We start from the raw sequence: 12,969 nt of genomic DNA, 5'->3' as shown, positions 1-12,969 counted from the left end.
AATACAAACTAAACCTGTCTGGAGTTTTCGCGTCGCTCTGCAAAGTACGTCACCACTTTTTGACACAAATGAGGATCTTTTTCATGAAATCTGAGAGCTTTCTGTCCTTCCCTTGACAGCCTTCACAACTACTTTCAAGCCTCAGAAAGGCAGTAAAGACATCATAGAAGTAATCCATGTGACTCCAGTGGTTTAACCTCAATTTTATGAAGCAATATGTGAGTGCTTTGTTATCTTCGTAAAATTGAGGTTAAACCACTGGAGTCACATGGATTACTTCTATGATGTCTTTACTGCCTTTCTGAGGCTTGAAAATGGTAGTTGCATAGAGTGTCAATGGAGGGAAAGAAAGCTCTCAGATTTTATTAAAAAGATCTTCATTTGTGTTTCAAAGACGAACAAAGGTCTTACGGGTTTGGAACGATATGATGGTGAATAATTAATGACAGAATTTTCATTTTTGGGTGAACTAACCCTTTAATGTCTTATTTAGGGACACAGTGGTTATAGCTGAAAGCTGAGCTGAAACCAACTTAGTACAAGGCACCACATCAAATGTAACAGAAATAAGTTCACGAGTTCACATATACACATAATTAGACAAAGTAATGCGTATTTGGCGTACTGTCCAGGGGGAGGGCTCCGAGCTCAGAATTTTGGCCCGAACCCAGAGTACTCCCCCCGGATGTGGTTATGAGAGATAGAATTTAGAAGTGAGGAGATGGGGTGGTGGAGGGATGCTGATAAACTGACATAAACTGTCAATCGACCTGAGGTAAGGCTGCAGTATATATACCTCCGTTGGTTGATTTGCTGAATGCTTCCACCTGTGATAATTAGTCTAATAATCTGCACCTGCTCCTCCCGAATTTTGTTAATAAAACATCATATATAATTGCTTCATACATTTCACTTAACGCCCAAGCAACTTTGAGGGTGCTTAAGCTTATACACGTAGGTCACATGCAAACATTATCTTATAATGAAAAAAACAAACAAAACACACACACACCCTGAATACAAACCTTATGCAAAACACATGAAAAGTACAAGGACAAATGGAAAATGATCTCATCTTCTGACTCTTTCATGGCAGAAAATGCCTTGTTGACAATAAGAAATAATTCATATTTATATACCATATATGGACAAAAGTATTCAGGTGTTTCAATCAGATCCATTACCACAGGTGTATAAAATCAAGCACCTAACCATGCAGTCTGCATTTATTAACATTTGTGGAAAAAATGGGTCTTTCTGAAGCGCTCAGTGAATTCAAGCATGGGGCCACCTTTGCAATAAGTCAATTAGCTGTAAGTGGTATTATTGAAAAGTAGAAGCATTAGGAACAGCAGCAACTCAGCCACAAAGTGGAAGGCCGCATAATGTCACAGAGCGGTGTCACAGAGTGCTGAGGCGCAGAGTGCGTTAAAGGTGCCCTAGAATTAAAAATTAAATTGAATTTACCTTGGCATAGTTAAATAACAAGAGTTCAGTACATGGAAATGACATACAGTGAGTCTCAAACACCACTGTTTCCTCCTTCTTATATAAATCTCATTTGTTTAAAAGACCTCCGAAGAACAGGCAAATCTCAACATAACACCGACTGTTACGTAACAGTCGAGATCATTAATATGTACGCTCCCAATATTTGCATATGCCAGCTCATGTTCAAGGCATTACACAAGGGCAGCCAGTATTAACGTCTGGATCTGTGCACAGCTGAATCATCAGACTAGGTAAGCAAGCAAGGACAATAGCGAAAAATGGCAGATGGAGCAATAGTAACTGACAGGATCCATGATATCATGATATTTTTAGTGATATTTGTAAATTGTCGTTCTAAATGTTTCGTTAGCATGTTGCTAATGTACTGTTAAATGTGGTTAAAGTTACCATCGTTTCTTACTGTATTCACGGAGACAAGAGCCATCGCTATTTTCATTATTAAACACTTGCAGTCTGTATAATTAACAAACACAACTTCATTCTTTATAAATCTCTCCAACAGTGTGTAATGTTAGCTTTAGCCACGGAGCACTATCAAACTCATTCAGAATCAAATGTAAACATCCAAATAAATACCATACTTACACGATTAGACATGCTGCATAATGAACACTTTGTAAAGATCCGAGGGTTATATTAGCTGTGTGAACTATGTTTATGCTGTTAAGCTTTGTTTAAGCTCGGGGGGGTGGGGAGCACAAGAATTTAAAGGGGCCACAGCCTGAATCGGCGCATATTTAATGATGCCGCAAAATAGCCAGTTAAAAAAAATCTATGGGGTATTTTGAGCTGAAACTTCACAGACACATTCAGGGGACACTTTAGACATATATTTGATAATGTTATTTATATATATATATTAGACATACATTATCAAGTTTGGTGGAGGATGGATAATGGTATGGGGCTGTTTTTCAGGACTTAGGCTAGACCTCTTACTTCCAGTAAAGGGAAATCTGAATGCTTCAGCATACATTTTAGACATGCTTCCAATTTTCTGGGAACAGTTTGGGGAAGACCCTTTTCTTTTCCAGCATTACTGTGCCCCAGTGCGCAAAGCAAGGTTCATAAAGACATGGTTGGATGAGTATGATGTGGAAGAACTTGACTGGCTTGCACAGAGCCCTTACCTCAACCCCATCAAACACCTTTGAGATGAACTGGAATGGAGACTGCGAACCAGGCCTCCTCGTCCAACATCAGTGCCTGACCTCACAAATGCTCTACTCTGTGAATGGGCAAAAATTCCCACAGAAACACTCCAAAATCTTGTGGAAAGCCTTCCCAGAAGAGTGGAAGCTGTTATAGCTGCAAAGTGGGGACCAACTCCATATTAATGTCTATGTATTTAGAATGCAATGTTATTACAGCCCCTGTTGGTGTAATGATCAGGTGCCCCGATACTTTTGTTCAAATAGTTTATCAAATATAACTAATATTAAAGATACTGTACATTTCCTGAAAAAACAAAAACAAAAAAACAATTCTTCTCCTAAAATATGAAACTAAAAAAAAAACTACAATCAAAAGGCAGGGATCATATTCCATTACATCCACTGCATAATGACTACATGGTTTTAAAAAGAATCAAGTTAGTTAAAGGAAATCTGGAATGAAACAAAACGGATTTGCATGCCTGTATTTTGATATATATATGCAAAGTTTGTGTAACAATGTATGTATTAAAGGGACAGTTCACCCAAAATGAAAATTCTGTCATTGTTTACTCACCCTTATGTTGTTCCAAACCTGTAGGAGATTCTTTCTTTTGTTGAACACAAATGAAGATATTTTGAAGAATGTTGTTAACCAGACAGTTGACGGTAGCCACTGACATCCACAGTAGGAAAAAAAATATCATAGAAGTCAATGGCTACTGTGTTCAGCAGAAGAAAGAATCTCCTACAGGTTTGGAACAACATAAGGGTGAGTAAATGATGACTTTAAGAAGTAAATGTGTTGTTGCATTGTGTTAAAGCACTTAGTATTAAGACTGGTATTCATACACTGCCACATCCAAAACTTATGTCAGCTTGAACGTATAAAAATTGAAGGGTTAAGCACTTTTGTGTTAATGAAGTCAGACATTTTACTGTCAAATGTACTAGGTCCATGTTTGCATGTCTATTGCACCCTTGAGTTTTTCATCTTGTGTAAAATGTTTGCATGTTTATGTCAGCTCATTATGTATAGGACCAAACCTGCACAAATAAAAATAAATACATAATTAAATACATGATTCAATGAGGTGTTTTAATTTATTTTATATTTACAGAATTTAGTCCTAACATCAATCCATTCTCTCAACCACTCCAAAGAAAGAAAGAAAGAAAGAAAGAAAGAAAGTTTCATTATTTATTTGTTGATATGATGGGTTTGGGCAGTTATCAAATTTTTGAGTATTTATATGTACAGTACCAACTATTTTGGGATTTTCTCCACTAGTGGTCGCCAACTCACAATAGTTTAGACTTCTGTAGTTTTGGTTTACTCTTATATTAAAAGTGCTGCTATTTTTATTCTGTATTTTTTTCTCCAGCAGTTGGGTAATATGAAAACTACCAACAAAGCGACCCAATTGGCTCAAACCAACATCTGCACAACTCTCATCTCAGGATACTTCTGATTTTATAACAGATATGTCTTCAGTTGAATGTCTTTATGCTTTGCTAAGGCATTTGGGTTTTGTGTGTCCTTTTTTCGAGTGGACTTGAATGCAAATCACTTTTCTTTACATTTTAGCATGCCACACAGGGCACATATGTATTTTTGAATGGATTAGTATACTGTATACCAGACAAATAGGCCATGATAAATTATAGCAATAACACTGCAAAATTGATAATACAAAATGTATACATATAGTACAGTATACATATATTAAACAAACAAAAGGAATAAAACATTAGAATTCATAATTCTAAAACAATACAATTTTTTTTTTCTGACTACAAACCATAAAAAACTAGATTAAACCTCACAGAATCATTATACAAACAGCTGTAGAATAACTTTTCCATTATTCATAATATTCATTTTTTTATCGTAAAAAAAAAAAAAAATCCTAAAGATGCCTGTCAAGAAAGCTCATCTTTCATGCTGCTAGTACACGTTAATGTATTAATTCTACATCAACTTGTAGGCTGAACTAATTGACAGAGAAACTTAGTTAGACTTAGTGTAATGACTACTAAATTCTATTTGATGGGATTACTTTCTGGATGAGCAGCAGCAAGACGGGTACTGTGTGGTGAGACTTTGGTCAAGTACGTTCCAGGGACCAGCCCAGATATTCCATCCCTCCATGCTCTCCACCACCCATCCTCACCTCGCTCAGTTATTGTGACAACTTGTCCTTTACTGACTGACAGCTCATCAGCTTCCTAGAAAGGGCAGGGAATGGAACACAACTGTGTCTATCAGTCTGCATGGCCTGTAAACTTTGTTTATAAACCTATACATTTTTTTTACTTTTTAAACTTTTCAACAAGGATGTCAGACAAACTGTGTTGGTTAAAATTATACTAATCAGGGTTTTTTAATTTTCTTTGAATTACACTTCATTTTACTTCCACTTTCTCAGAATCAAATTGGGATATCAATTCTTGTTCCCGTTTGCTACATCAATTCAAATTCTAAAATCGAACAGGAACTTTAAAAAGCATTCTCAATTCAATTCTCAATGGTGCACAACCGCGAACCGTCTACTAAGTTGTACTAGTAACAACAAGTACATGAACAGGTTTGTACCTCTGATAGCTAAAAATAAATAAATTGATACTGCATTTATTTACCTGAGCTTTAAAATCATATAACACCATGTACATTTCCTCAGTTACTCCTCCCTTTGTGTATGTTCCACCCGAGTTACTGCTGGCTTCAGGGCACCCTGTGATGTAAGGACAGCGATGCTCAGTGCAGATAATTTCAAACACCCCACATTAAACTACTTGACTTCACTAAAATTCATTATGAATATATTATTTTGTTTAATGCTCTTTTGAATGCTGTCTTGTCTTTAAGCATTAACTGTAAGTTTAAGACTTTAAGGAATACTGACCACTAAAAGACATCCCTGGAAGCATGACAGATAATCTGTAGGGAGTTCAGATATGAAAGTTTCACAATGAAGTTCCAAAGAACAAAAATGTCTTAATTCATTCTTAATTATTCAGACATTCACCTGTTCATTTCAACCCTCCCGACTCCTCCATTAGTGTCCACGTCAGAGTAACACTGAAACTCAATGGGAGCTGAAGAGAGAGATGGAGTGACTGTCATATATGTCATATATATATGTTTGGGCTGTCATAATTGTGATTAATTTGAGACTTATCGTGAATTCAAGCATACACCAGTTGTCTTGTTTAACACGTTCATTTTGTCATCATTTGCTATATCCAGCAAAGTAAACCATGAGATTGAAGGGTGATTCTCACAAAACTGTATGTTCTGCCAGGTTGTTTCAATGCTAAATTAGGTGTCTTTCCAAAAAAAAGGACACTTGGAGACTTCAAAAAGACATTAAATAACCAATCGATATAAGGAGTCCATAATTTATAAATTTATGCACACCATAAAAAAAACATTACAGAAAAAACATTTCAAAATTCATAATGTACAGTGCAACAGCAAAGAGCTTGTTTACATTTTAGACAAGTACAGTTTTGATAGCAAACCACATGGAGATGCCAAAAACCCTAAACCTGACTGCATATACCTACTACAGTGTCATGGATCCATTCAGAATTACTACAGCACAGCAACATACACATGACAAATCAAAACATTATTCTGAATGTGTGGAAACAACGTGAATGTACTGAAATGTGTAAGACTCCATAAAAACAATGTGAGATCAGTGCATCGAGAGCGCACACATGGTTTGTTTAGGCATCGATATAAAGGACTAACGTGTGCTTATTGTAAGATTCCTGTAAGTCACCGCAATTGTATTTATCTTGACTGCAATCCTCATCCATCAAAACTTTACTAGCAAGACGCTTGTTTGCTTTATCCAGTCGAGAAATGTAGTTTGCATATCATCTGGCCATGGATGTTTTGACGTTCTGTACCTCAATTCTCTCTGATGACACAGTAACTACCGCAGGGGAAAAAAAAAAACTTCTTTGGTCTGTCTAATAATAGACTGGAGAAATTTTTGTGGTATCGTGACCATTTAAATCTGAATTTAAGACAATTGAATACTTTTTAAGGCCTTTTATTATAAAAACTTTTTAAGGACCCGCAGCCACTCTGTAACAGCATCACATCATCCTATGTCAGCTCTTTAAAAAGATAGCTGTTATATTTCTGAAGTAAATCATGATGAATGTGATGAATTTACCTGGGGGGCGACAGCCAGTCTTTTTCATATTAATGAAAAAGTTGTTGTCAGCGATGATGTCGCACTGCTCTAGAATCTTCCGTACTTCCTCATAGCACTACAAAAGAAAATAGTTGATACAATTGTAAATGTAAACAGCATTTGACAAGGCTTTCAATTATAATAATTAGATAGATAAATATAATTTTAAATATATTTAATAAAAATGGACAAAGGAGGACATTTACATCATCATCCCGGACGCACTGCACAGAAAGCAGGTTGCAATGATCCCATAAAACACAGCGTAAGATATTAATGCGTTCAGACTCCTGCTGCTGAAACACCTACAAGGCGACACATAAATACAATACATGTTGTTCCTTTTGTAAAATGTTTGATGTAACTTCCTTTTAAAACACGCTTGGAAAATTAAGAACCATTTCCTTTTTTCGAACTATTTTTGGCAATGACATTTTGTTGACTCATCTAAATCTTTGGACTACATCAGTAAACTATGGCAGAGTGCTATGATTGTTTATCACATGCCTGTGAGATTGTGTTATGTCTCATTTAGTCATCATCCTAAAGAAATCACAAAGCTATTTCTGTATACACTCCATCCGCTGTGTTTACATTATTTTTTTAACTGTCTATGCACATTTTTGTACATGTTCTTTACCTCACACGCGCTCCTGTATGTGCTCTCCCAGTCCTGGCAAGTTTTCTCTAGTTGATCAACATTCCATCTGTATTGCTTTTCTGAACCAGCAAAGAAAATAAAATTAAGTCAGCTCTCCATTATCATTAACATGTCACAAATAGCCTTCTGCCTCACTTACAAAGCTTGGGAATTTCCAGATATATTGCAAAAGCTCTCATATCCACACCACCGTTGAAACTAAAACTTAGTTAATAAATGAATGAAATACTTTTATTCAGCAAGGATGCATTAAATTGATCAAAAGTGAGAGTAAAGATATTTATAATATCTTTTCCATTTCAAATAAGTCCTGTTCTTGTACTTTCTATTCATTAAAGAATCCTAAAAAATGTGTCATGGTTTCCACAAAAATATTAAAGGATTAGATCACTTTGAAATGAAAATGACCCCAAGCTTTACTCACCCTCAAGCCATCCTAGGTCTATATGACTTTCTTCTTTCTGATGAACACAATCAGAGAAATATTAATAAATATCCTGATGCATCCTAGCTTTATAATGGCAGTGGATGGGTCCACCAAGTATGAGCTAAAGAAAGTGTCTCCATCCATATCCATCCATCATAAACATGTACTCCACACGGCTCCAGGGAGTTAATAAAGGCCTTCTGAAGCGAAGTGATGCGTTTGTGTAAAACAATATCCATATTTAACAAGTTATGAAGTAAAATATCAAGCTTCCGCCAGACACCTTCCATATTCAATGTCACGATATGAAGAAAGTGTAAACTGGCGTCAGGTCAGTTAAGCGTTAAGGGTGTAGCGTAAGCATTTTGAACTTCAAGAGTTTTACACTTTCTTCGTATCTTCAATACGGAAGGCGGTAAAGCTTCAGGAGGCCTTTATTAATCCCCCGGAGCCATGTGGAATAAACATTTATGATGGATGGATGAGACACTTTCTTCAGCTCATACTTGTTGGTTCCGCTCACTGCCATTATAAAGCTCGGATGCGTCAGGATATTTATTAAGATTTCTCAGATTCTGTTGATGAGATGATAAGTCATATACGCCTAGGATTGCTTGAGGGTGAGTAAAGCTTGGGGTAACTTTCATTTGAAAGTGAACTAATCCTTTAAGCAGCACAACTATTTTCATAATTGGCAATAATAAGAAATGATTCTTGAGCATCAAATCAACATCAGAATGATTTCTGACGGATCATGTGACATTGAAGACTAATAAAAAAGCTGAAAATTCAGCCTTGCCATTACAAGAATTTAATTTTAAAATAGATTACTTACTTAAATTGTAATATTTTATTCATAATATTACTGTATTTTTTAAAATAATAATAATAATAATAATAATAAAGGCAGCCTTGTTGAACACAAACATTTTAAAAAATCTTGCTGACCCCATTTTTTTTTTTTTTTAAGTACTTCAACACTCAACACTTTCATTAACAAACATACACAAACATTACATTGCATTTATCTTCCTTCTGCCAACAGGATCATAACAACAGAGAAGTTTGTTAGCACGAACCTGCCAGACTGGCTGCTTGCCTGCATAACCGGGCCCTGTTCATCACCTACAACATAGTACAGCACAGATTGATATATTCAGTATTTGGACCTGACTTATTTGGACAACAGTGTAACATATATTTTACACAACCACCATCTGTAACATAACTGCTACATAAATGACAAAACTGTTCACACAAATACTCTATTGTAAAGAAATGAAAGTGTTGTCTGATGGCATTAGAGTTTCTTTCAACACTGAGGTGGAATGATGCCCAGTCAGACTGAAACAAGTTTACAATGCTTTAATCCTCATTTTGGCCTTACTATGACCACAAACCTGCCATAGGTAATTTTTCACAACTGCCCAAAATTCCAGAATTAAAATGAACAGTTCTACATTAAGAAGTTAAGTTAGTATTTAAATTATGTGATATTTAAAATATTTAAAGTTATAGAAAATGTTAAATGTTTTGTTTTTCTTTCTGTTTAGGCCGTCACACCTTTTCTGATTGCCGGTGGGTGGATGTGTTCACATTTGTCTTCTTCCCCACTGCTTGCTCAGCTTCATCAGCCTCCTTACACCTCTGCTCATATAACCTCTTTGACTGCAGGACATACAGAAAAAGAGAATAAGTGCAAGTGAGTAAAAGTACAAGATAGCGGGAACAAGTAGAGGGGATATACAGCTCTTTATGTAAGTGTCTAAAAACGTATCTCACTATCTGTGGTGTTTCTGTGGTTGTAAACACAGGAAGTTCAAGTCTTTTTATATCCACAGACAACATGCATACCTACAAACCAACCAACCTATTCTTATTTTCTCTCATTTCTCTGTCACCATCTGTATCTATTCTCTTTCACTTTTTCTCTCTGCACATTTCTTGGTGGTCAAAATAAATGTTTGAGTTAGTCTTCAAACCCTACGCCAATGAAAAATCCCTGCATTTATCTTACAGTGGTGTGAAAAAGTGCTTGCCCCCTTCCTGATTTTTTATTTCTTGGCATGTTTGTCACAATTTAATGTTTCAGATCATCAAACAAATTTAAATATAAATCAAAGATAACACAAGTAAACACAACATGCAGTTTTTAAATGAAGGTTTTTATTTTAACTGTGATAAATGGAACCATTAATTCCGCTGTCTACCAAAAAATCCTGAAGGACAATGTCCGGCCATCTGTTCGTGACCTCAAGTGGAAGTGAACTTGGGTTCTGCAGCAGGACAATGATACAAAACACACCACAAAGTCCACCTCTGAATGGTTGAAGAAAAACAATATGAAGACTTTGGAGTGGCCTAGTCAACGTCCTGACCTCAATCCTATTGACCTTAAAAAGGCGGTTCATGCTCAAAAACCCTCCAATGTGGCTGAATTACAACAATTCTGCAAAGATGAGTGGGCCAAAATTCCTCCACAGCGCTGTAACAGACTCATTGCAAGTTATCATATACGCTTGATTGCAGTTATTGCTGCTAAGGGTGCCCCAACCAGTTATTAGGTTTAGGGGGCAAGCACTTTTTCACACACGGCCATGTGGGTTTGGATTTTGTTTTCCCTTCATAATAAAAACCTTCATTTAAAATCTGCATGTTGTGTTTACTTATGTTATCTTTGATTTATATTTAAATTGGTTTGATGATCTGAAACATTAAAGTGTGACAAATATGCAAAAAAATAAAAAAAAAATCAGGAAGGGGGCAAGCACTTTTTCACACCACTGTATGTGTGCTGTCGAATCATGTCCTAATACATTCTGCAAAATACAGTTACTGCATGGTTAGGGGGTTCTGTTTCTTCTTTCAGTTTCTAACTCTCTTCCTCTTTTGGCTTATACTGAATTTTGGGTGGACCTTGAGACTGATGTGTCATTTACGCCCTGAACAACTAATGAAAGCCATTTCTAAAAGGAGAAACAAGAGGGTTGGAAAATAGATACTTGTTTTAATCTCATTTACTGCACTTACCTCCATGGTCTTCTTGTGCAACACCATCTTAGGCTTCTGAAGTTTTTCTATAATCTCTTCAAGCTAATTAGGACAGAAAATAGATATTAGTTTCTATCCTCTATCAGTTGCATCATTAATTAATTCATTGGTGTTTACTCCTTTCAAAATACAACAAATGGGGTCTAAGTTTAGTGCCTCTTGCACACTGACCATATGAATAATCACATCTACGACCATGTCAGCATCTCTAAAGCGCTGGGTTGTGTGCATATTGTCTTAGATCATTTGATTTATTTTCTACCTTTTTTCTCTGTTCCCTCTGGTGTTCACGAAACACCTCTATTTTCTGAACTTCCTCCTTTATCTTTTCAGATAGTTGGATGTGCAGGTTTCCTGCCTTCTCAATCTCTAAAAAACAATGCAACTCAAATAAGGACTCTAGCATTCAAGTATTTTTGTAGGTGCAAGGCAAAAACGAAATGGTAGCACCTCGCATACCTGTTTTTAACTTGTCAAACGATGCCTTCAATGTTCTGAGTATGAAAAACAGTGTAATGAGTGCATGGACACTTATTTCACATACCTTTGAATACATTTGTGCTAAGAAAGTTTTACTTGAATATAAGGTATAGTTGTGTATGAGGCATTCACTAAATCAACATGTCATTTGAATTTGGAGTGTCTGAATTTGAATATGTTTGCACAGTACTCATAAACCAACTTACCCTATCTCGGTTTGACCTTCTGCCTTCCGAGCAATTGCCACCAGATCTCGTCCATACTTCTCCTCCGCTAGCGCTCTGTGAAGAAGAGCAAAAGTCACACACAGACATTCACAGAGACACACAGACATAAATACCTCATTTTCCAACCTCAATTTCATAAGGTCTTCTACATCTTTGCACATGTGTCTGCCATCATATAACCTCTGCAATATGGCCTCATAACCCGACTGGTCCATAAAGTCTGTACCCTAAAAAGACATACATGAAACACACATTATATACTATACATCAGACACCAACATGGGTATACTGTAGTAGTTGTCATTCAGATATGTATAAGCACTAATGACATGTAGTGGGGAACTGTTAAATATGAACATGTTCCTAAATAGGACTAATAAGATTGAACAGCTCTCAAAACGTGACGTTATTAAAAGGAAATCCACCCTTTAAAAACAAGGGCAAGTTTTATTAGAGTGGACATTTAAGTTTTCCTAGTTAAATTCAGAAAACGCACAAAAAATCCATTATTCCTAAAATAGAAATATAGGAAATTATATTTCCCATAGCCTACATCGTGAGAAATCTTACTCAAGTGTGAGAGGCTTATAAACAAGAACTTACCCAAAAAGCATCGCAGAACTGTAAAGCCATCTTAAATGTTTAGTCCTCAAAAGTGTCTCTCTTTAACCCCGCTGAGACAGATTACATTAAAGCTGTTGTCGAAGTTGAAGAAACACACTCTACTGAGGCAACAGTCAAATGAAAAGTTTGAAATGAGGAAGAAACTGTGTGGCGCTTTCGGCTGGTCAACTTTGATCTCTTGACGTCTTATTGTCTTTGAAAGAGGAAGAATAATGTTGATGTCACTGTTTTAAACGGCTCAGCACGCAATTTCTACAGAGAGTACGACGAAATTTGCTAAACAAGCGTCAAACGAACTGATAAGATTAAGTTAGTTCAAACATTAGATATTTACCATTTTATTTTCAACACTGCACCATTGTTGAGGGATTCATGTAGATATTTCCCACTTATATTTAGGACTACAAGGAACACATCAAAATTCGATTCGACAGCTTAATTCGATTTAAAGCGGCAGTAAAATATTCGCCACTGTATGCCAATGTAAACAAATATCTGTGCGCTCTACTCTTTTTCCATTATCGCTTCTGGCCGATGATTGCTATAACACACTTAAGCCAAAAGAGGGAGACATAACCCTCCCAGTCCCAAACTGAAAGACTGTACTAGTGTGGGGTAT

General features: G+C 36.2%; 1 protein-coding gene across 1 annotated transcript; it reads right to left on the bottom strand.

The window, feature by feature from the left end:
- Window positions 1–3,854: 3,854 nt before the first annotated feature.
- pstpip1b (proline-serine-threonine phosphatase interacting protein 1b) lies at window positions 3,855–12,530 on the bottom strand. Its single transcript, XM_048184293.1, has 15 exons — window positions 12,330–12,530; window positions 11,853–11,953; window positions 11,706–11,780; window positions 11,479–11,513; window positions 11,282–11,388; window positions 10,999–11,061; window positions 9,532–9,636; window positions 9,048–9,093; window positions 7,521–7,600; window positions 7,087–7,185; window positions 6,860–6,956; window positions 5,696–5,765; window positions 5,573–5,607; window positions 5,307–5,401; window positions 3,855–4,895 (listed from the first exon to the last, which is right to left on the bottom strand). Exons 1-15 carry the CDS (start codon window positions 12,357–12,359, stop codon window positions 4,710–4,712), a joined length of 1,224 nt encoding a protein of 407 aa, XP_048040250.1. The 5' UTR covers window positions 12,360–12,530; the 3' UTR covers window positions 3,855–4,709.
- Window positions 12,531–12,969: the final 439 nt, after the last annotated feature.

The sequence above is a fragment of the Megalobrama amblycephala genome, linkage group LG3, assembly GCF_018812025.1.
Source record: "Megalobrama amblycephala isolate DHTTF-2021 linkage group LG3, ASM1881202v1, whole genome shotgun sequence".
NCBI classification, from domain to species: Eukaryota; Metazoa; Chordata; class Actinopteri; order Cypriniformes; family Xenocyprididae; genus Megalobrama; species Megalobrama amblycephala.
This window is presented reverse-complemented; position numbering and strand designations above follow the sequence as displayed.